At 40.5% G+C, this 23,643-nt stretch overlaps 2 protein-coding genes across 5 annotated transcripts in view; one reads left to right on the top strand and one right to left on the bottom strand.

The window, feature by feature from the left end:
• Positions 1-11,068, top strand: part of SNAP23 (synaptosome associated protein 23) — a 40,549-nt gene extending 29,481 nt beyond the window's left edge. The window contains exons 6-8 of the mRNA XM_084632394.1: positions 3,818-3,970; positions 4,607-4,751; positions 8,039-11,068. Of these exons, the coding sequence (XP_084488520.1) occupies positions 3,818-3,970; positions 4,607-4,751; positions 8,039-8,101 (361 nt within the window). The 3' untranslated portion in view covers positions 8,102-11,068. The remainder of the gene's footprint in view (positions 1-3,817; positions 3,971-4,606; positions 4,752-8,038) is intronic.
• A 5,189-nt stretch (positions 11,069-16,257) lies between these two features.
• LRRC57 (leucine rich repeat containing 57) lies at positions 16,258-23,638 on the bottom strand. Of its 4 annotated transcripts, none has more exons than XM_084630130.1 (6): positions 23,608-23,638; positions 22,181-22,364; positions 20,444-20,579; positions 19,368-19,636; positions 18,290-18,475; positions 16,258-17,289 (listed from the first exon to the last, which is right to left on the bottom strand). In XM_084630130.1, the coding sequence occupies exons 2-6, from the start codon at positions 22,262-22,264 to the stop codon at positions 17,248-17,250; spliced, it is 717 nt and encodes a 238-aa protein (XP_084486256.1). In that variant the 5' UTR covers positions 22,265-22,364; positions 23,608-23,638; the 3' UTR covers positions 16,258-17,247. The 4 variants fall into 4 exon arrangements, with proteins under 4 accessions (XP_084486256.1, XP_084486254.1, XP_084486253.1 ...); XM_084630128.1 differs by having other exon boundaries at positions 23,569-23,628; XM_084630127.1 differs by having other exon boundaries at positions 23,511-23,626.
• Between the last annotated feature and the right edge of the window lie 5 nt (positions 23,639-23,643).

Raw genomic sequence — 23,643 nt, 5'->3', positions numbered from 1 at the left:
GTATAGCTCTTGCATTGACAGAGAGAGCAGTGCACTGTGGTAGGTATCCCACTGTGCAACTGGCCGCAGGGTGCTTTGGGAAGGGTTTGCAATGCCTCGTGGGGCAGGTACAGTGTCACATAATGCAGGTTTCTCAATCCCATCGTTCCATGGGCACCCTACTAGATTGCCAGCTGTTTTTCAACTAAAGTGCATAGGGAGAGAAGTGGGGTGTACACACAGCAATGCCACTGGGAGAAAGTTTGGGGGGGGGCAGTGTGTATGTGAGAGTGTGTGTGTGTTTGTGGGAGAGTTGAGTGTCAGCATGCGGTCTCAAAGTTCAGACAGCCACCAGAAGCAACCAGTCCTGAGGCAGGGAGTGGGGGGAAACTCCCACCTGCCCCTCTCTCTCTCTCGCACACACACACACGCGCGCACACACACACCCTACCTACACCTCTGCCTGCCTCTGTGTTCATATTGTGGGAGAGAGCAGCATTCCACATTAATGATTTGCTTTTTGTTGCGGGAGCTGAGTGGTATCCTTAGCTGTCAGATCTTCATGGAGCTTTAACAAGGGAGGAGCACGTGCTTGTGTAGCAGGAATGCAGGGGAGCCAGTTCAAAACAGTGAGCAGAAAGGTCCTGGCAGGCATTTATTTTGTTGCCAAAAGTGGCATTGCAGTGTGTACACCTCCACTGTTTCGCTGCCAAAAGCTGCCTTTGGGTGACAAAACTCTGCAGTATAGCCAAGGCCTTAATGACTTTGCAGCACAACTGCTATTGAAAGTCACTGGTGTTTTTACTTTCAGTAGGACTTCTACTCAAGAAGAGGAGGATATGCCCATTATGCAATTGTTGGTGGTGGGGGGGGAGACAATAGCAGATAATGTGGAAATGGTGGAAATGCTAAAATGCCTTTCTTGTTTTAACCAAAAAGGTTAGTAGCGATCAGATGTTTAATATAGTGAATGCCAATGAAAATTGGATAGGATCTGAGACTAAAATAGGGAAAGAACAAATTTTAAAATTAATTAGACAAGTTAGATGTCTTCAAATTGGCAGGGCCTGATGAAATACATCCTAGAATACTCAAGGAGCTGACTGAAGAGATATGAGTCATTAGCAATGACTTCAAAAACTCATGGAAGACAGCAGAGATTCCAGAGGGCAAAGAGTGCCAATCTATAAAAAGGGGAATAAGGACAGGGAATTATAGACCAGTCAGCCTCAGTACCCAGAAAGATAAGGGAACAAATAAGCAAACAGTATGCAAACACCTAAAAGATAAGGTGATAAGTAATAGTCAACATAGCTTTGTTTAGAACAAATCATGACAAACCAACCTAATAGCTTTCTTTATCAGGGTAGCAAGCTTCCTGGATGGGGGGAAGCAGTAAACATGTTATATCTTGACTTAAGTAAGGCCTTTGATACTGTCCTGCATGGCCACCTTGTAAACAAACTAAACAAATATAGCCTAGCTGGAGCTATTATAAGGTGGGTGCAGAACTGGTTGGCAAACCATTCCCAGAGTAGTTACCAGTCATTCTCGAGCATTTGTTGCAATGCTCATCCATCCTGACAGCTGAGAAGTTTTTTTCCTAATGTCCAACCTAAACCTCCCTTGCTGCAATTTAAGCCCATTGCATTTTCAATGGGGTCCTGCAGGCAGGGATCAGTCCTGGGTCTGGTTCTGTTCAATATCTTCATAAATGATTTAGATAATGGCATAAAGAGTACACTTAAAAGTTTTTAGATGATACCAAGATGGGAGGGGTTGCAAGTGCTTTGCAGGATAGGATTAAAATTCAAAATGATCTGGACAAACTGGAGAAATGGCCTGAAGTAAAAAGAATGAAATTCAATAAGGACAAAAGCAGAGTACTTCACTTGGGAAGGAACAAACAAAGTTGTACACATACAAAATGGAAAATAACTGCTTAGGAAGGACAACTGTAGAAAAAGATCTGGATGTTATAGTGGATCACAAACTAAATAGTGAGGTGAAGAAACAGATTGACAGAGCCAGACGAGTACCCAGAAGTTACCTACTACAGGACAGGCCCAACAAAGATAATAACAGAACGCCACTAGCCATCACCTTCAGCCCCCAACTAAAACCTCTCCAACACATTATCAAGGATCTACAACCTATCCTGAAGGATGACCCATCACTCCCACAGATCTTGGGAGACAGGCCAGTCCTTGCTTACAGACAGCCCCCCAACCTGAAGCAAATACTCACCAGCAACCACACAACAGAACCACTAACCCAGGAACCTATCCTTGCAACAAAGCCTGTCAACTGTGCCCACATATCTATTCAGGGAACACCATCATAGGGCCTAATCACATCAGCCACACTATCAGAGGCTCGTTCACCTGCACATCTACCAATGTGATATGTGCCAGCAATGCCCCTCTGCCATGTACATTGGCCAAACTGGACAGTCTCTACGTAAAAGAATAAATGGACACAAATCAGATGTCAGGAATTATAACTTTCAAAAACCAGTCGGAGAACACTCCAATCTCTCTGGTCACTCGATTACAGACCTAAAAGTGGCAATTCTTCAACAAAAAAAACTTCAAAAACAGACTCCAACGAGAGATTGCTGAATTGGAATTAATTTGCAAACTGGATACAATTAACTTAGGCTTGAATAAAGACTGGGAGTGTAAGGGTCATCACACAAAGTAAAAGTATTTCCCCATGTTTATTCCTGCCCACGCTGTTCCTCAGATGTTCTTGTCAACTGCTGGAAATGGCCCACCTTGATTATCACTACAAAAGGTCTGCTCCTCCCCGCCCGCCGGCTCTCTTGCTGGTAATAGCTCACCTTACCTGATCACTCTCCATACAGTGTGTATGGTAACACCCATTGTTTCATGTTCTGTGTGTATATAAATCTCCCCACTGTATTTTCCACTGAATGCATCGGATGAAGTGAGCTGTAGCTCATGAAAGCTTATGCTCAAATAAATGTGTTAGTCTCTGAGGTGCCACAAGTCCTCCTTTTCTTTTTGCAGATGCAGACTAACACGGCTGCTTCTCTGAAAATTAAACAGGAGTCAACAATGTGATACTGTTGCAAAAATAAACCTGAACATCATTCTGGGATGTATTAGCAGGAGCATTGCAAGCCAGACACGAGAAGTAATTCTTCCATGCTGATAAGACCTCAATCTGGAGTATTGTGTCCAGTTCTGGGCACCACATTTCAGTAAAGATGTGGACAAATTGGAGAGTGTCCAAAGAGCAGAAACAAAAATGGTCTAGAATATATGTTCTGTGAGGAAAGTCTGAAAAACTGGGTTTGTTTCTTCTGAAGAAGACTGAGGGGGGGACATAAGTCTTCAAGTACATAAAAGGTTATTACATGGAGGAGGGTGAAAAATTGTTCTCCTTAACCTCTGATGACCAGTCAAGAAGCAATGGGCTTAAATTGCAGCAAGGGAGGTTTAGGTTGGACCTTAGGAAAAACTTCTCAGCTGTTGGGATAGATGAGCACTGCAACAAATTGCCTAGGGAGGTTGTGGAATCTCAATCACTGGAGATGAATTGGAGGTTTTTAAGAAGAAGAAGTTAGACACACACCTGTCAGGAATGGTCTAGTTATTCCTTAGACCTGCCTTGAGTCCTGGAGACTGGACTAGATGTCCTATTAAGATCCCTTCCAGTCCTATACTTCTATGAAATCACTTGGGTGCCTTTGAAAATCCCACCCTGAAAGAAAGAATTCTCTCCTTCCCTTGCCACCTGGGGGAAAAAAATCTGGTGTCCTCTCTTCCCTCTGTTGATCTAGCATATATTTGGGTTGATCTCTTTTTGGTAGAACAAAGAACTTTGAGTCTGGTAAGTCATACAAGTCAACCTGGGGTGATGGTGTGGAGAACTCAACAGCCCATGTTGTATCCAGCCAGCCAGGACGTGTAACAAATAATCAGCCACAGACCACTGGAGGAGCAAGTGGGGGATATATTACACGGTACGTTTGTCTATCTTCCCCCCCAAACATGTATGCCATTAGATACCTTTTAAGTCAGTTTCTTCCTCCCAGAATGCATTCAACTAGAGTGGCTGTACATTAAATCCTTACTGTCAATTGGGAAGGAAGCCCTTTGGTGAATTGCTTTCACTTGGGGATTTATAGCTGCAGTTTCACTGCTCCTAGCATGCTGTGGTGGGAATAATTACTATACTTAATTAGCCCCTGGATGCATATGAGCTTGGTGCTCCAATTATTGTGGTGAATGTTACATTTGGATTTGCTCTGTCACATAATGAAAGGGCACCTGACACAGAATTTGAATCCCTCTCTAATACAGTAGAGCATAATCTGCCAATGGCTCTTTGTTTTGAATTTTGAGGCCATTTTAACGAAACTGCTTTGTCCAATTTCTTTCAGCAAAATTAATTTAAGGAGAAATAGTAGCAGGCTGCATGCTTGAATAGATGGTATTAAAGTGAAGCAGCCCCCCTTCTCTGGCTTAATAGCCCCTGCTCTGAAAACGTGGATTGTGATGAGAAATGTTTTAGTGGGAGTTTATTGAACAACATTTTGGCAGTGGGGAAGCCACTTTCTGGTTCCTGAACACAGGGGTCTCCTGATATTTTTCAATAGGATAACAAACGATGCCAGAGAGGAGGAGATGGATGAAAATCTCACTCAGGTGGGAAATATCCTGGGGAACTTGAAAAACCTGGCCTTGGATATGGGCAATGAGATTGATTCACAAAACAAGCAAATAGACCGGATAAATGAGAAGGTAAGAACCAAATAATCCTGTTCTTGCCATCTCCATCTTGGATATAGTGACACAAGAGAAGAATTATGGAATACTCTTAAATTAATGGCAGGTTTCAGAGTAGCAGCCGTTTAAATTTAAATTAATGGGTTCACTATGCTGCCTTTATGAACATTTGCAGTGATCAAGTGCATCAGGCGTATGCAATCATACCATACTAAACTTTTACTACCAGTTCCTGAACATAATCAGTATCTTACGTGTTCAAATCATTGCATGTCCTTGGTATTCTCTGTCTACACAATTCAGAAGTACAGGACCTGGAATGCTTATGGATTAGTGTTGTAACTGACAAATCACAAGATTGGGTACTGATGGGAGTCTGTTATAGACCACTAAATCAGACTGCAGGATGGCTCTTTCAACCTCTATCTACAATGTGTGTGTATGGGAGGGGAAGGGTAACTGTTACGTAGGGGAGTTCTATCTGGGGGATGTATGAAGGAGGTCTTTATGTTGGTACTTTATGACTAGAAAAACTTCTTTGAGTTGCTAAAACTTACCTATAGATCTCTAACAAAGTATTACACCCTACTAACAGTACTTTTATATTAGACCTCATTCTGACAGATAAAGATCACCTAATTAAAAATTAGTAGTTGCCTACTAGAAGTGGTGATGAACTAATTACATTTATTTGCCAACTGAATATAGTCCTGACCAGTAATATCTATATTTGGTGTTTGTGTTTTTTTTTTTTTTTAAAAGGGCCAATTTCCCAAAGCTGAAACCACTTCACAGGCTTTTACAACTCTCTTACGCTTACTCACAGGATACCATCTCATTTTCATTTAACAATCATTAAAGCATTAGAATCGTTTCAGATTCCACCTCACTGCTGATGATATCCTTCATAATAAAAGCCCTATGCTCTGCTATTGACAACCTGCACAATTCTGCATAGAAATGATGAAGCATATTGCGTCCTGAACATGCACCTCTTCCCTGTCCTCACACATGAGGGTACAAAACATAGATCTCTTGACAGAGCTGTGACTGACACGTACCTCAGAGTATTCCACAGATCTTGCAAACACATCTCTATGAAGCAGAGCTAACTACTGCCTCCACAATTCAGTACAGCTATGCCTGACACTGACCACACTCATTTTACCTAGAGTGCATGTAGATAGTAAATACTTAAACTGCTTTCATGTCCAGACTCACTGCTAACACACTTTGTAATAAAACTCCTGTACCCTGCTAATTATAATGTAAACTATTCCGCATTGAAATGATGCATGCTGGATCCTGAAGGTATACATGCAGCTCTTCCCTTTACTCACACATGTCAGAGGGTGCAAAACAGATCTCCTCTTATAATCAAGGCTCTGCTACACACCTCAAAGTAAACCTCGTATCACAAACACACTTCTACCAAGCAGGCCCAACTATTGCCTCCACCATTTAGAGTAGGTACATCTGACACGCTGACTGCATTTGGAGAGTATGCAAATAATTCCCATTGGCTATTGCTAGCTTGATGGAAACAGAGGGAAGGTGACGTGGATAACTGTTTTCCTTTTGTCCTTTTTAATAGTGCTAGATGGGATCTTCTGGGTGAGAGTGAATGGGTTGTAAAAGGAGGTGAAGAGCTTCTACATTTCAGCAGCTGTGGGGTTGGTAGAGTAAAGATGTGTGATAACAGGACATATTGGAGCATTGCTGAAAGAGAACAGAGAAAAGGTTGCATGGCAATCTTGACTGTGCATTTCCTGGTTTTCAGACGTTTGAGTTTCGCTCAACTCAGTGGTATGTTATCCTGTTCCAGAACACCAAGCAACCTTACCTATGCATTAATATAGGGTTTTTGCTATTGAATATACAGAAGAATGGTGGTGTTGCCAATGTATATGGCTTTATTTAGACTGTCCAATTCTTATACCCACACTTTAAAAAGATTGTAGACAAATTGGAAAATGTGCAGAAACGAACTACAAGAATGATTCGAGGCCTGCCTTACCAGCCTAAAGAAACTCAACCTATTATTAGTTTAGCAGAGAGGAGGTTAACAGGTGACTTGACCAGTCTGTAAGTATCTACAGGAGGGCAACATTCTGACAGTAAAATTCTTTTTTAATCTAGCGGACAAAGACATAAGGTTAAATGGCTGGAAACTCAGCCTAGATAAAATCAGACTAGAAATAAAGTACACATTTTTAATAGTGAGGGAAATTAACCATTGGAATTACTTATCTAAGGATGTAGTGCAGTCTCCAGAGTGTGATGTTTTTTTTTAAACCAAGATTGGATGTCTGTCTAAAAGATGCTTTGGCTCAACCAGACACTATGGGCTTAATGCTGAAATGACTGGGTCAGGTTCTGTGGCCTGTGTTATGATCATCTAGTCTGACATGCATAATGGTCCACTCTTGTCTCAAAATCTATGGAGCTTGGATCTTTTCTTGAGATGTAAGAACACTGCCAATTGTCTAATGGAATTGGCTGATTCTTGGATGCTTTAGTTTAATTATAGGTGTTTGTGATCTTACCATAAATTTTTTGCCAAGGACATAGTGTTATGACAACAGTACATTCAAAAGACTCATGGGAGTCTGTTTTACACAAAATACCTTACCAATTGTCTTTCCTTAGTGTTTTAGATTAATCATTTTCAGTTGGCAGTGCATCCTTTTGGTCATTTTGCATAAATGGGGAATGGCTTAATTTCTCCTATATTCTAAGGGCTGAGTACTGTGGTATATTTTTTAATGTTGAGAAGTTGTGCCACAGGAGCTCTGAGGATTACTATTTTCTATGGAAAACATTAAGTATTAGGGAGGAAAAATTCTATTTTTGTTTTGGTGGTGGATTCTGCTCCACACCCTCAACTCTCTTCCCTTAATTCCTCCAATTCACTGAAGCCAGTCGTTTTATTTATTGAGTTGCCTTGAGGGGCTTGCTAGAGAGATTGGATTTCTTCCCTCTGATCATTCTGCCTTTGCAAAACTACCAATCCCTGCTGAGCCAATCGGTGAGAGCTCTTGTCTTCCTCCTACCTATCCGAATGGGAGCATCTTGCACTTCTGTGGTCAAGCCCATAAAGAAATTTTGACTTAGTTTTTGACCTTTTTTAACCCAACCTTTGTACTTTTGGACAATTTAAGCATTATACCCAGATGTATAAAAACTCTTTCCTTAAGCTATGTATTAAATCAATTTTAACATTAGACTAAAAATGTTTAAGACTTTCTTAGTATCTACTCTTCAGTTACCTGCAATTCTTACACATGCTTTTCCTTTTTCAGGCGGATACCAACAAAGATCGTATTGAGCAAGCCAATGCCAGAGCCAAGAAACTCATCAATTAATAAGCTTTCTGCCATTGTCCAGTGTCTATCTCCAGTTGCAAGACACCATTTTCATATCTGTGAAATTTTCTGTATTTCAGAACAACAGGGGTAGTGGAGTCAGGAAGCGAGTGAAGCAGGTTGCTTTTTATAGTACTTTCTTTTCTTATCCTTGTGTGCAGATTTTGCTTTGACTCCATCAGAGCAGCAACATAGCTCCTAATCATCTGCCCTAGACCTTAAACCTGCTCATGGCTTAGAACATTCTCAAAGCTGTAAAACTTTCTCTTTTCCTCCCTCACAACACAAAGTATTCTATTAAAATGGAATAAAGAGGGTGGTATAATTTTGGATTCATAGTTGTGGAAAGGTTGGAGAAGAGACTTTACAAGTTTGGGGTTTTTTTAATTACTTAGAGTTGTGCATTCTCACTCAAATAGAAACTTGGTCATGCTTATTACGTGTATTTCTTAGTTTAGTAGGATAACCATAGTTTTACGGACACTTAGTTTAATTTCCAATCCATATATAAACTACCAAATTTAAGACATTCTGGCCCTCTGGCTACTTGTGGGTTGAGGGCTTTAAAACACACACACTGTAATTTGAAGGAAATGGGAGGGGAACACATGCATTTTCATTCTTTGAATGCAAAGTGATGATGTAGAGACCGTGGTTAAAAATTATGCTGCATTTTCTGGTAATACTTGTATTGTGTATATTATTGGTTTTAAACACCATGCACCTATTTTACTGTTGAACAGAAAAATAACTCTGTTTACATATTTATGCAATGGAAAAGATTTTGTATCGAGCTTCTAAATATTTCCTTTAAAAGTAGGCTCAACAAAGCTTTAGATCAAAATTTAGGATTAATTGAAAACTTAAGTCTCTAGGAAAACATCAGACAAACTCTGAATCTGACCTCCTATAGTAAGCATGCAAATTTCCCATCTGGATTCCATATCAAATTTACCTCTATCAGTTCTCCCTGGAATTTGGGTTGTACCTTTCTCCACTGCAGTACCACAAATCTCACCAAGTTCTGTTCTCCCACAGTGTGTTAGGGGTAGCTTTTTAAACCTCTGAATGTACATTAAATAACGAATGAGGGAATTTCTTCACACATTTAAGTACAGTTTTTCTTAGCCTTTTAGTTTTTAACCCATGTATACATAATTCACCCTCTATTCTGCATGATAGTTCTGAACTATGCATGTGCTACTTTCCCACCTAATCTTAATTTAAATTAAGTTATGTAATTGATAGCTGCTGTCCACTTATTCAAAAAGTTATGTTTCATGAAGTTAAACTTTTGCTTGGCAACATGTCGCAATAAGCAGAACATTTAAAATACTACCTTGCTATAATGAATGCTTCCTATGAAGGAACTACTTCTGTTCCTCCTTTCTTAACCTGTTCTAGGAATAAGATGCTTGCTCTATCTTTACTATAATAAATCAGTTTATGGATTGGACTTCAGAATCTGTAATGTAAAATATTCCAAATCCAAGTTGTCTGTGGTGGTAATTGAGGTTCCTTCTAATAATGGAGAATACCTCAATCGGCTAGAGTCAAAAAACAAAGTTGTTCACAGGGAAATTAGATGTGGATTCATGTTTTGTCTTCCAATAAACCTAGACAATCTTATTCTCAAGATTCTAATGGTTCCGATTTGAGAGGTGGAGTGAAGTAGTTATGAGTCTTGTGTAGGCTGAAAGGGAAATCGATGATTTCAAATAATGTAAGCTGTGATATTTGAATGTTTGTTGGGAATTTTTTTCCCCCTCTACTGATTTAGTTAAGGAATGACCAAATTAATCACATTCAAGCTTATTTATTCTTTGCAGAGTAGTTGTCCATCATTCTTTTTATATTTTTTTTTTTTTTTGTAGAAAATCCCAGGGCAGAGAGATGGGACTTTAACCTGCAAAGATTTAGTTGAGTAATTTGGTAACCCCTTAAATGATGGGAGTGCAACACAACTATGCATCCCAGCTATCAGTTTACTGCAGGGGCTACTATAAAAGAATTCTGACTATGACAAAGAAAAGGGAGGACTGCTATATACAATAAGCAGAAAGCCAGGTCAAATTTTATGGAAAATCTAGTCTGAATAAGGCTTAAGAGACACAACCTTTTGTGGGTGATGGAAATTTCTCTGGGGTTGCATGTTGTCCTCTGTGGCTTCCAAAACAGCTGGAAGGAAAATGGATTTTCAATAAAATTAACTGTACATTAATCCTAGAAGTAGCTAAGGATATATATACACAAAACATGAGTAGCAAAGAGGCATTTGTGGTGCCATTACCTACTGGTACAATAAAACCCCCAGCATGTGAAAGCTTAAGGGATTCCAGTACCCAGTAACACTGCCATATACCAACTTAAGAGGCTTACTTGAAAGAACCTTTGTACAGAGCATGCCTTTTGCTTCTTTTTTTAACTTAAAAGTAGCAATATACTGCTGGGAATGGAAGACTTAAACTGTTGTTCCACGTATAACATTGCAGAACTCCTCTGCTGTAATTCCTTGGAACACTTTTTTCCCCTTCCCTTTCATTATTACAACATCTTACCTCATGTCTCATTCCCCAAGCTATTACAACAGATACTAGGTACATTGGCTAAGAGGATGTTGTGTCGGGTACATGGAAGATTAATATCCCAGCTTAAAATTGTGCCTTGCATGATACTATTCATGTTTATGTAGCTTATCTGGGATTCACCTACAACTCTCTTGTGTGCCCATGTGATATAGCACTGGGATATAGCTTGGTTTTTAGCTGAATATTAACATTTGTTTTGTAACGGACACAGATCTGGGTCCTTGAGGGAGTCCGTGCCTTAATGTTCCAGAGCAAACTGCACAGCAATACTGTCTTTTGGCATTGCCTGTTAGAAGCATTTATCTTATTACACATCATACTTCCTTGTTCATCATACTTGCTGGACAGAATAAACAATTTATATGCATCATTTTTCTCACAGCATATCTGATTCTTAATGGCATTAAAAATGATTATTTCAGTTGCTAATTGTTAAACTGTTGTGTATTGTGTATGAAAAAATATAGAACTCAATTAGTTTGTTTACTATTAAGTACTTGCCATTAATTTAATATTGTTTTAACCTATAAACAGCCCAATCTCCTGCCTTTGGACAATTTGAGAGAACGAAGTAGTTACCACTAAGTTTTCACTTCCTGCAATTTTAACCTTTCATCTTTACTTGGATGTCCTGGTACTGAAAAGTGGAGAACCCAAGTGGTGGGAGCAGGTTCAGAAATTGTTCCTTTTTAAAATAATTCTCCATTCATACCCTGGCATATGGCATACCCTTACCTAAAGTGTTGTATAAAGTTGTAATTACTAGCAAGCAGTTGCTTATGGGAAGTGTCTCCATCTTTCTTTCCATCGTCTCAAAGCTGATTTTGAAAGATCTGGCTTTCCCTGTCCTAGGATGCCAAAGCGGAAGGAGCACTGAATGGTGTGGTGGTTGTTTTTTTTATTTGTTTGTTTGTTTTTGGAAAATTTTGCCAAATGAAAGTTCTGGTGATGAAAAATGTCCACCAACTCCTCCTCAATCCAGTCTAAATGAACTCTAGGGATTTCCCCTTTTTCCTATACTACATCACCTTTAAACACCACTATATTCTACAAAGCCTGACCTGTGAGCTGTCTGCATAGCCTGACTTGTAGTGCTACCAGAAGTACTCCAGTTTTTGTTCCTGACCTGCCACGACAAAATTCTAGTTTGTGAAGTGCCTTTTTTGTAAATCGTATCCTAAAATACTATGCAAATACAGCTGGGGTGAGAAATTAAAAGGCTAGATAAAGGAGACAAAAGGTGGTGGATAATTGTAGATAAGATTGCAACAGCATTGAGATGGGAGGAAGACAGCAAGGGTAGATAAAAATAATTTTTGAAGTGTGTACATTACTCCTCTAGAAGAGTAATACGCTATACTAATGTAGTCTCCCTACTTGTCCATAAAATGACTGCAGTTGTTTCATCATTCCATCTTTTGTCTTCTGACACTACCAGTAAATGCCAATTGTGGCTTCTGCTGTGGACAGGCGGCCAGTAGGTACTATACTTTGAAGCTGCCAGCCTCATTTTACGTATACAATTAGTTACAGTCAATACTAATTTAGGCTGAATTTGAAGAAGCAGCCTGGTGGTTAAATGTTGCATATGTGGGTACAGCTGAGGGGGAAACAGGTGCAAAAGAATTGGAAGGGACTGTGAGGCACCATACAGACAGGAATACAGAGAAAAGGACAAATGAACTGTGGCTGAAAGGGGTGAGTGGGAGGAGCGTATAAGGAAAATATAAGGTGACTTCTGAGGCATAAACAGATTACATTTGACTACACTAAAATGTAATCTATTGTGTACAGAAATACGCAAGACATCTTGCGTTAGTAGAAGCAATGTACATTAATACAAGGATATACATTATAGAACAATGCTAGATTTATGTAGCTATTGTTTGAGAAGTTACCTATCCATCCAAAAGGCTAGAGCTGCTGACCAGTTCTAAGTGACAGAGGTGAAATAGCTCCTCTCTGATTTATATGCCTTTCCCCCCTGTTTTGCCTTTGGTCTGACAAGTGGTTGGTTGTCCTGTAGAAGATAAAAGAAGGCTGTATCAGTGTCATCTAAAGGAGCTACTCCCCTCTTGATCAGAATTAATGGTGACCCTGAGGATGTGGGATCTGTTCAAAGACCTTTTCACTGTTTTATTTGCCTGATGATCCCTTGCATGCTATTTTCCTTTAATGTGCTTTATAAAGCTGTTGTCATTCTGTCTAGCTGGTATGTGACAGTGACTCACTGCAAAGGGAAAGTTACACCAGAAGTGCTAATACAGGCTGGAAGGCAAGAGTCAAATTGTCCACTGCAAAGGCTGAGGTTTTTCTAATTTCTGAAAAAGATTCCCCAAAAACACTTTCTGGCTATCAGCCGCCATTCATCTATTGAAGGAGATCACACTTTCCACGAGAGAAAGCAGGCAGCGTTCCGGTTTAAGAGCAACAAAACACTTTCCTGCCATGTATGCCAGAGAAAAGCACTATTCAGGAAAGAAAGGGAGTACTTGTGGCACCTTAGAGACTAACCAATTTATTTGAGCATAAGCTTTCGAAAGCTTATGCTCAAATAAATTGGTTAGTCTCTAAGGTGCCATAAGTACTCCCTTTCTTTTTGCGAATACAGACTAACACGGCTGTTACTCTGAAACCTATTCAGGAAAGAATGTCACAAACCAATAGAAGTGGGAGTAGCCTGTGGACTTTGCTATTGCTGAGGGAAAAGGAAGAAAGGAACCTACCCCCTTTTTTCCACTGCTCATCTAGTAGGGCCACCCACAACTTAGAGTACCAAATAAGTACACCACCAAGAATGTAAGAAGCTTGCCTGTGTGCAAGCCATCAACAAGCAAGGAATGTTACTGCTTTAATATGGACTACTTGTATAGGAGAAAGTGGAAGATTGTGTGTCTGTGTTCAGTACATCAGTAGCTAGTGAACAGCTTCATAGGAGTGGTGGTCTGTACTACCTGAAGTATAAGGTAGCATAGACCATTCATTGGTGCTTCTGCTGTTCCTCAGCTGTTACTTAAACAACCTATCAATTTTTTTCAAGTTAGAGAAGGCAAGAGCATGTTTTGTTCCTCTAAGCCAGGTTTTAAAAGGTAGTACTTAGTTCACTGGCCACATTACATGGTCTAGCTTCTGGCTGCCAGCATCTGAAATATTCTTGCAGGTACTATGTTGCCTTCAAGGCTCTTGTTTGAAAGAGGGTGCTGCCCCTAGACAAGCTTCAGTCTAGTAGTACATACAGAAGGCTCAAACAACATGCACATTTAAACTACCTACTCTTTCAAGTGCTGAACTCCTGTACTAACCTACTTTCCACATGGGAGAATTTATGTTTGTTCTACTCCCGTTAAGCAGCATGATGAAGGTGAACTCTTTTTTTAAAGATACAAGACAGTGCAGTAGTTTAGAACTAGATAAATTTCCAGTGGAAGGCACAGTCACTTATGTATATAATATTTATCTACTTGTGCTTTACAGAAAGTGGGTGTTAAGCCTGGCCTACACTACAAGGTATGGGCAGCAGGTATCATCAGCTGGGGGAGGTTGTGCCTCCCCAAACAGCCAGGTGTAGCCCTGCCCATGCTCTGTGCCCAGGCATTGCCACCCCCCTTCTTCCTGCTCAGCCCAGCTTCAGTCTCCCTGTGGATGGCCTCAGCTTGGGCTGTGCCACTCACCCTCCTGGTGCTGGGGAGGCTGCAGCTGTGCTGCCCACCCTCCTGTTGCTCCAGGGTTAGGGGGCACTCTCGGGCTTGAGGCATGAACTGGGGGTGGGGAGAGACACGCTCTGGGCTCCAGTGCAGGGGTACAGAATGACTAGCCTCCCCCAGCTTGGGGTTCACACACCACACATGCTATGGGGCTAAGTCAACCTAAGTTATGTAACTCCAGCTACGTTAATAACTTACTTACCTTACACTTCTCATTCCGGTAGAGTACTGGAGTCAATGGGAGAGTGATTTGCAGTCAACTTAGCAGGCCTGCACTAGATCTGCTAAATTGACCCCTGGAGGATCAATTGCTGCAGCATCAATCCCCAGTAACTGTAGATGTACTTAGTGTTTAGCTACTTGAGATATAGGTAAAATTAGTACTCTAAGGATGGGAAATTAATACATTATCTATGTACTTTCAAACTTCTTGACTGTTTCTTGAATGAACTGAGCTCATGTTTAAGGATGACTAGCACTTTTACCTGTGCTAATGATGGTACTGCTCTGTCCCTAGAGCCACCACCCACATAGAGGTGGTGGATTTTAGTGAAGACTAGAAACCAAATCAAGTCCAACATGGAGGAAGTTGTTCTTCAAAAAGTAACTGCTCCCACATGCTGGGATTTAAAATTCACCCCACTACTCAATGTAGAGTATGTACAGAGCTTTTCAAGCTATGGGTGTTATTGTGAATTCAGCTAGATAGTTCCTTGCCATGTCTGACATTGCTTTAGGTGTGTGTGTGTGTGTATATATATATATATATATATATATATATATACACATACATACACACACACACACACACACACACACACACAGAATGGTAGAGGGGAGTGTGTGTGTGTATATATATACACACACACACACTACAAGAATGGTAGAGGGGTGTGTGTGTGTGTATATATATATATACACACACACACACACACCCCTCTACCATTCTTGTAGTGTGTGTGTGTATATATATATACACACACACACTACAAGAATGGTAGAGGGGTGTGTGTGTGTGTGTGTATATATATATATATACACACACACACACCCCTCTACCATTCTTGTTGTGTGTGTGTGTGTGTGTGTGTGTGTGTGTGTGTGTGTGTGTATGTATGTATGTATATATATATATATACACACACACACACACACACCTAAAGCAATGTCAGACATGGCAAGGAACTATCTAGCTGAATTCACAATAACACCCATAGCTTGAAAAGCTCTGTACATACTCTACATTGAGTAGTGTGGTGAATTTTAAATCCCAGCATGTGGGAGCAGTTACTTTTTGTGTGTGTATGTGTACACACACACTACAAGAATGGTAGAGGGGTGTGTGTGTAAGTTAAATGACAGTCTGCTCAACATTTCTCTTAACTCTGCAACTTCAACTGTTATATCTGACTCTTATTGAACCTGCTGTATAAGCCCTTCCTCTCCCTGATCTACCTTTCCCAACAGCATTGAAAGGTTTTACATCTTACTCCATATTTACATCTTTTGTACATCCACCCATGGAACTGACTAAGCATTTGAGCAGTTTACAAATGATGCCTTAGGAACTGCTCTTATTAGAAATCCCAGAGGACTGGTCTTTTACTGTGCAAGTTTTTCTAGTAGAATTTCTACATAATCATTTTTGAACAGGTAATAGCATTTAACTAACTTGTCCCTCAAAGGCTTATTGTCTTCCAGCCATTTTCTCTTTTCAAAAAGAGTGTCTTTATTTTTAGATTGTCACAAGTAGTTTTATACAAAAAAATCTAATATAGATTGGTAAAATAAACCCTTCAGGTAAGCTTAATAATGTAATCACATTGAAGTGGCAGAAATATGGTGAGAATTGAGACATTTAAACTACAGTTTAAGTGTTTTACTAAAATAAATACACAAGTTAAATCTATTTTAGTACCTGTTACATAATTGCATACACTTTTAGCTCTTGCTGGGTGCTTTTGGTAGTAAGGCAGCTGTAATAAGGTGAAAAAGTTTTAGACATGGCTCTGCAGATGTGAGGGCTCATCAGTGCAAGGATAACAGTTTTTCCAGAAACTACATTTTACTGAAGACACAGAGAAAACCTGTTAAGTAGTCCATTAAATAGCAGTATGTTCAAGCAGAAGGGAATAGTGCATTTCTCCATAAGTTAGACATCCTGTAAAGCGTACTGTGAATTGATATAACTGGTAAGAGAAAAAGATGATAGAAACAAGATTTGATTACTAAAGCAGTTAATATAAAATAGACAAGATAAATTCACCATGTGAGCTCATTTAACTATTTGTGCTTCATGAAGTGTACACAATTTTTAGTATTACAACAGATATGTGAAAGTTAACCTCCAGGCTAGAGGACATTTACAGCAAGTATTGTAGTATAATTTAATATTTTGGAATTATGGTGGTAGCAGAACTGTAGTACACTACCAGGTAAACACATGTTAGATGCAAGTATCCCACTTTAAACAATAGCTAACTCCCCTCTGTAAGGATGCAGTAGCAACTGTTGTGAAAAAAGCTTATGTACTCTACCTCATCAACTATATACTCCTTTCTCCACATAAGTCATCCTGAAAAGGGAGAAAGCCAGAAGTATAACCAGCTTCTAGCTAAATTTAACAGTTCAATGCCTAGGCTGCAATTTCCCAATGTCAGATTTTTATTTGAAGTGGTAGTGGCAGCAACATAGACTTATGAAATGAATATTGTCAGTTTCCTCATTGCCACCATCAAGCCCAAAACTTTCAATCTTGGTTTAAGTTGTCATTCCAAGCAGACTGTGCTGCTGATTATGCTGCTTTGGTCACCATCTTTTATGTCCAATGATATAGACTCAGAACAGCAGTCCATCATGTAAACTTCTTCTTGGTGGCTGTGAACCGCTCCATGTACTAAAAAGCAGAGAGCAAAGAGAAAGTTTGTTGTTCTGAAATTGGAAAGTCGGTGATACAAAAGCCATACTGAAACTGGCCATTCCTAACCTCACACAGAAAAGAAGTCATGTGGAGGTTTTATTACTGGTGAACTACAGCAGCATTCCATTCATGCAGCAAGGAAGTTTTAGAGTCATGAACATCTGTTGAATGAATTTGTAGATTTACATAAATAGGTACTACCTACAGCCTCCAAGCCAATACAGTAATTTGTCTCAGAGACCAAGCACCCCTTATCAGGTTTAGACGATGCTGTGTGAATTAAAAAGCAAATACTGTAGACAATTCCCCTTCTATTATGCCTAGCCTCTACCCTATCTCATTCAATGGAGGTGCTTTGGTGCCTTATGATGATCAAGTGATGCACCACCATCTTAGCACCAGCTGTCTTCCACTCTCACTTGTCACCCTAAATAGACAAGATCAACATCCACAAGAATACACTTCTCATTGAAGCATTTTTGTAAAGCTTCCCCAGAATAATTTGGGGTGGGGGAGAAGCAGGGATAGATGCTGGTCTAGTTTATTGTGATAAAACAATTGAGTTAAAAATAATGGCAAATACTTACTTTTAAGTACAACTGATTTTTCCTGAAAACATTAAAATCCTAGCTATATTCTACACACATATAGGGGAGGACCCAGGCCTATCATCTATGTCACTAAAACGCTATTAGAGTTTCCCTATTTATTTTGTATCAAACCAACTTAAATTCCTTGCCATTCTCCCCACTATTAACAGAAAAGGTTTCTGAACCACAGACAGGTCCTTTGTTGTTATCTAATGGGCAAGGCATAAGATCATCCTTGGAAGGTCATCTACTGCCAATGGCGGCAAAGATACTTGTAGACTGTTGCAAGTCTCATCCACCAGCAGAACTCTGATCCCCCAGTAGTCCGAGATGCATTCATGAGCAGGAAAGCAAAAAACATTCACTGGCGACATTTTTCTACAAACCTTGTCATAGCCCTCCAGTTCTCTGAGTTTCTTGATTTCAAAGAGATTACCCTCCACTGCAAGCAATGAGATCTGGGAATCACTGAGTATGCTCTGAGGAAGCATGCTGAGGTCTAGACAGTTCTCTTCCAAACGCAGGACTTTGAGGCGTGGACAGTGAGAGATCTGCACTGAGATCTGGGAAATCTGACATGGTCCAAAAGAAGAAAGTGGAAAAAAAGCTTGAACACAGTACATTTTTACTGATAATTTGTTATTTGTAAGTACACTGATCTGTGTTTCACAACTGCTACAGAATCTGACTTCAGTTTACTTGGCCACTTTAACAACATTGTTGCTTGTAGATTAACTGGGTTAATGACAGGAAACGAGAACTACTTATTTTCCTAGCATGACTAGCATCTAGCAACTTTATATAATTTTAATTCTGAAGAAATATCATACCTCCTGACTTTAACCACATAAAGAGTTTGACTATTTCTAAAATGAGACCCTGGAAGTGAAGCTGTCCTTAATTCTAATACCGTACACACATGACGTGCAGTGGTGACATGAGTTCAAAGCCATTTGACATTAATCAAATTAAAATAGCAAGAGATTGAAAAGCTGTGCAGAGCCAATAAACAGTTTAATCCTTTTATTCTAAGATTCATTCACCATGCAATTTTCACAACCACAGACAACTGGCATCTGGATACCTCTCCTCAAAACAGGGCCCACCTGGGAACTTGAATACAGGGCTTAGTACTACAATGCATTTGGTAGAGTGGAAGAACAGAATAGAGTGGGTATGTCTGAGGCATTAATCTCACAACAGGAAAGTTATTGTTTAACAAAGTGAGCCTGACCCTATAAAGGCTATCCCAGTAAGTCACATCAGGCAATAGAAGATATCACAGTAGATGAAAACTAGCTAGGTATTTATATGGATCCTCCACCACTGTCATACCCAAAAGGCATTCCTCTCACACTGAAGTGGTACCTGCCTGTCCTGACTTCTGTGGCACACAGAGAACTAATTCTTTAAGACTCAATCATGCCTTAAGTCCACATGCCTCTAAAGCCTCAGTTTCCAGACCTGGTTCTGATTCAAATTGAGTTCAATGGCCTGCAGGTCCCCCACTGTGTCTGGCACGCTCTGGATCTGGTTTCTTGAAAGATCCACTACATCTAGGTGATGAAGACTGCAGAGTTGGGTGGGCACAGTTCGAAGCTTGTTTCCAGAAAGGCTCAGGGTCTTGAGAGCCAAGAGTTGTCCAAAGGTGGCAGGCAGCTGCGTCAGATGGTTGCCATTCACATGCAAGGTCTCGAGTTTTTTCAGCTTACACAACTCCTCAGGTAGAGCAGCTAACAATAAAATTATGAACAAAGAAATTACCTAATCTATTCAGAGGAATCTGCGAGTTTTCATATCCATTAAAAGCCGAGTCTGCTCCTGGGTGGAATATACAACACTATTCTGATAGGATTTTGCAAGACAAAATTCCTCTCTCCCAAACCACTACGCTAAACGCATTTTGAAACATTTGAAGTAAGTTTAGGAGTGAAGTACTAGTTTAAATTAGTTCATCCCATTCATTTTAGGTAAACAGAATATAAATAGAGTTGAAATTTGGCCAAGACGTGAGGCATAACACTTTACTTCCATAAAGGATGCTATGGCATTGCTAATGACTACAGGTGGTCAAGAATTTAGTTTTATCACTCACCCAAAAGACAACACCTCTAGTAGCACAGCACCCCCTAATTCTGGTTGCTAGCTTTGCTGGTCTTCAGGACACTGGCCCAACAGGAGTGACATCCACTGAATCAAAAGCACTGTTTTCTGCAGGACACCATCTTCAGAGGTTTTCCATGCAAGTACTAAACTATCTTGACTTTCCTCAGCTTTTAGATCAGACAGGTTCACAGCACACACTTATGTGGTTTTAAGTACTTACACGTTAGTGCAAGAGTGAAAATATAACAAAATTGCTAACTAGTTTTGAACAAATCTAATTTTCTCCTGATCATGAATTCCAAGAGATTTTAGTCTAAGCAACCAGTGTTTCCCTTTGCATTTTGTAAGAGTCAGGTTATCACATTTAATGTCAGACCAACAACAAAGAAATCTAGTTCTTTTTAGAAATCTGTGACAATATTAAAAACTCATACCCAGTTTGTTGTTGTTTAAAGCAAGACTCTTAAGAACAGAAAACTTTCCCATCAGTGGTGGCAGGATCTCAATTTTGTTGTTTGACAAGTCTATTGTCCTTAAGTTGCTAGCTAGCTTCTGCAGGTCTTCAGGAAACTGGGGGGGCGGGGAGGGGGAGGAAAGTATATACAGCATTAAAAAAGCTGGTTTAACTTAATAATAGACAATATAATTTCATGTTATCAGTCTTTCAGTATTTACACTGCAGTTCAAGTTTACATTAGTCCACATGATGCACAGTGTCTCACCATCACCAAAAGTGAGATTTACAGAATTCGAGCAAAAATAATATATGAAGTTAATTTTTTTCGATGGCACAAAAAAAATAAAAAATAAAAAAAATGCAAGCGACATTTTACAGACTCCTAGGAAAACTAATTCTTAGTCCAGAGTTCAGTCTAAATAAACAGGACAAAAATAAAGAAAAAAAGGGCGAGGATAGAAATATAGCACAACACCATTTACAAAACTTTTCATTTCTATGTTCTCTTTAATGCCTATTAATAACCTATGCTATTTGATTATTTCCCCCCTTTTGAAGCATGATGGAAGCTAAATAAAGCCCCTTCTTCCTTCAGTTCTCTGTTTTATTTTATATAGATTATAAAAAACATTTCCTTCCATCTTACTGTAACACTTGTCTGCTCTTTGGAACTTGCCTCCTTTCTTACTCACATACTTTGCCATCATAAAGCACATGTGACATTGTTACATCATTCACTGGTGGATTTTTTTTTTTTTAAAGTCATCTACTCTCACAGTCAGCAACAGCACCAAATATCTGCAAATATCTCCTAGTCCAGGGGCAGACCGCAGGCCAAATCCAGACCACCAGATGCTTTTGAACGGATCCCAAAATTTACTTATTATTATTATTGGTTTTTTTTATTATTTTCTATGGAGTCTGGATCTTGACCCAGAAATTTGGACCTGGTCTAGTCCTTCAGGGCGGGCTCATGTTTTAGCTTTTCCCTGCAAATTATAACAGCAATTTATCATATTCCCTCCCCCACCATTGCAAGAAAGGCAGGAGTGAAAAGGAAGATTAAATATATCAGAGAGGTATTTTACTCCCCCTATCCACAAAAAGTAGCCTGGTGCCATGCTATCTTGGACATCATACATACGGCAGCTAGACTCAACAGCAATTGTTTAACTCTGATTTGGATTTTTCTGGGAATTGGTCAAACAAAATCAAGTCAATCTCAGATAATGTGTTAAAACCGTAAGCACTTACGGACATGCTTTACTTTTGTCACCTGAGCAGTTCCAGTCAAAGGGACCATTCACATGACTAAGGTTAAGCATGTGAATAAGTGTGTGCAGGATTGGGACCTTAAAAGTATTTCACAAATTTCAGAGTATCTTGCATAAATATACACAGTTATAAAACTTATCTTGTGCTCTCAAGTGACGATTTTCTACTGAAAGCCACCTTTTTGGTTGCATAAACTTTTAAGAGTCCTGGATTTAATATATTTGTTTTAAATATAAAACCAGACATTATAAAGAAATACAAGTTTCCAGGTAAGCAGAGCATCACTGATTGCTAAAGCAAAGATCCATGCAACAGTGAGGTGCCTGAAGCATTATTTATACAGCACAATTAATGCTCATGGCACTTTACCAAACAGGAAGATAGAGTCCCTGCTTATGACAATTAGTCATGTACATGTGTAGCCAAAGAGTTCTACTACCTCAGACAGACCCTTTCCAGTTAGCTGGAACACGCCTGTTTTCTGGGCTGTCTCCAAGTGAGCTTTTAAGGCACTATTTCCCATCTTGCTGGTCTTGTGTCAAGTATACAGATTTTGTTTAAGGCACAAACCCAGTCCAGTCTCTCTCAATCACGCTGCACTGGATTACATGAACCCAATTTTCCTGTTAAAAAGCAAATTTACAAAGTCATTTTGTGCATAAGAGTTTTCTTCCATGATGGCTCACCTGGACATGTTGAATGGTATGCTTAACGTATCAAGCTGTATTTCTTATCCCTAGTTAACAAAATATAGGTCTTAATAAGATTAACCCGATTTGTCATACTAAGATGCCTTCATTTAGAGTTGTCTGAATGCTAAATTAATGGCATGGAAGTTGGGAAGCATGCAATAGTGCAAGACAAGATCTAAGTGTCAGACTAAGCCATGTGTACACTACAAACTTTAGTCAAGATAAATTATAGTGGGGTAATGCCACAGCAGTTACTATATCACTCATACGCATGCACAGTTGTCTGATTGCATTAGTGCTTCATGAATTCAATATGTTAGGCTTGGTCTGCATTTAAAACTTAGGTGGACATGGCTACAGCACTCAGGGGTGTGAAAAATCCACATCTATGTGCTACAGCTAGGCCAACCTAAACCCCGGTTTAAAGGTCAATGGAAGAATGCTCCCATCAATCTAGCTACCAGTAGCTCAGGGAGGTGGAGTTCCTACAGTGATGGAAAAACCACTCCTGTCCCTGTAGTCTGGCTACAGCAGCACAACTAGGGCGCTATGGCTATGCCACAGTAGCGCCCATAGCGAAGACATGGTCTTCGATCCCTCAGTCTCGTAGAGGATTCAGATAATCTGGTTACATAACTGTAGGAATTCGTACAGTTCAGCACCTGATAGGGACAGTGTCCAGTTAAAACCCACGGAACAGCCGCCCCTGGGTTCTACGGTATCAAGGGGGAAGGAGGGTGACTGATTAAGCTAGTCACCCACCGCCAGGAGCTCGAGCAGCTCCAGCCAGTCCGAGCTCCCGGCACGGGCCAGTCCTTCTGGGAGGAGGCCCAAAGGCGGCTCCGCTTCGGGCTGCGTAACAGAGTCAGAGACGCCTCACGCCGCCGCCCCCCGTCAGAGCCCATCGGCCGCCGCCGCCGCCACGGCGGCGCTGCCCCCGTCTCGCCCGGCCAGCGGAGCCGCCGCTCGGGGCAGGGGGCGCCACAGGCCCATGCAGCCGGTGTCTCCGGGGCACCTCACACACCCTCCCCGGCTGCGGCCCCAGCGACTGCCAGGCCGAAGACCTTCCCCACCTACCGCCGCCGCCCTCTCTCCCAGCCGCGGCTCTAACTCCCCATCGCGCGTCTCCACCCACCCACGGACCGGGTCCGGCTGGGCGTGAGAAGTCACCCACCCGCCGCGAGCCCCGGAACCGGAAACCAGGCCAGCG

The sequence above is a fragment of the Lepidochelys olivacea genome, assembly GCF_965140295.1.
Source record: "Lepidochelys olivacea isolate rLepOli2 genome assembly, chromosome: 6".
Taxonomy (NCBI): Eukaryota; Metazoa; Chordata; order Testudines; family Cheloniidae; genus Lepidochelys; species Lepidochelys olivacea.
This window is presented reverse-complemented; position numbering and strand designations above follow the sequence as displayed.

Coding starts and splice junctions, on each gene's coding strand:
- LRRC57 (XM_084630130.1), bottom strand. CDS start 22,264: ATGGGAAATAGTGCCTTAAAAGCTCACTTGGAGACAGCCCAGAAAACA. Junction 19,637..20,443: donor TTTAAACAACAACAAACTGG/GTATGAGTTTTT, acceptor TTTTATTGTTAG/CTGCTCTACCTGAGGAGTTG. Junction 17,290..18,289: donor AACTGGAGGGCTATGACAAG/GTTTGTAGAAAA, acceptor TCTGCTTTTTAG/TACATGGAGCGGTTCACAGC.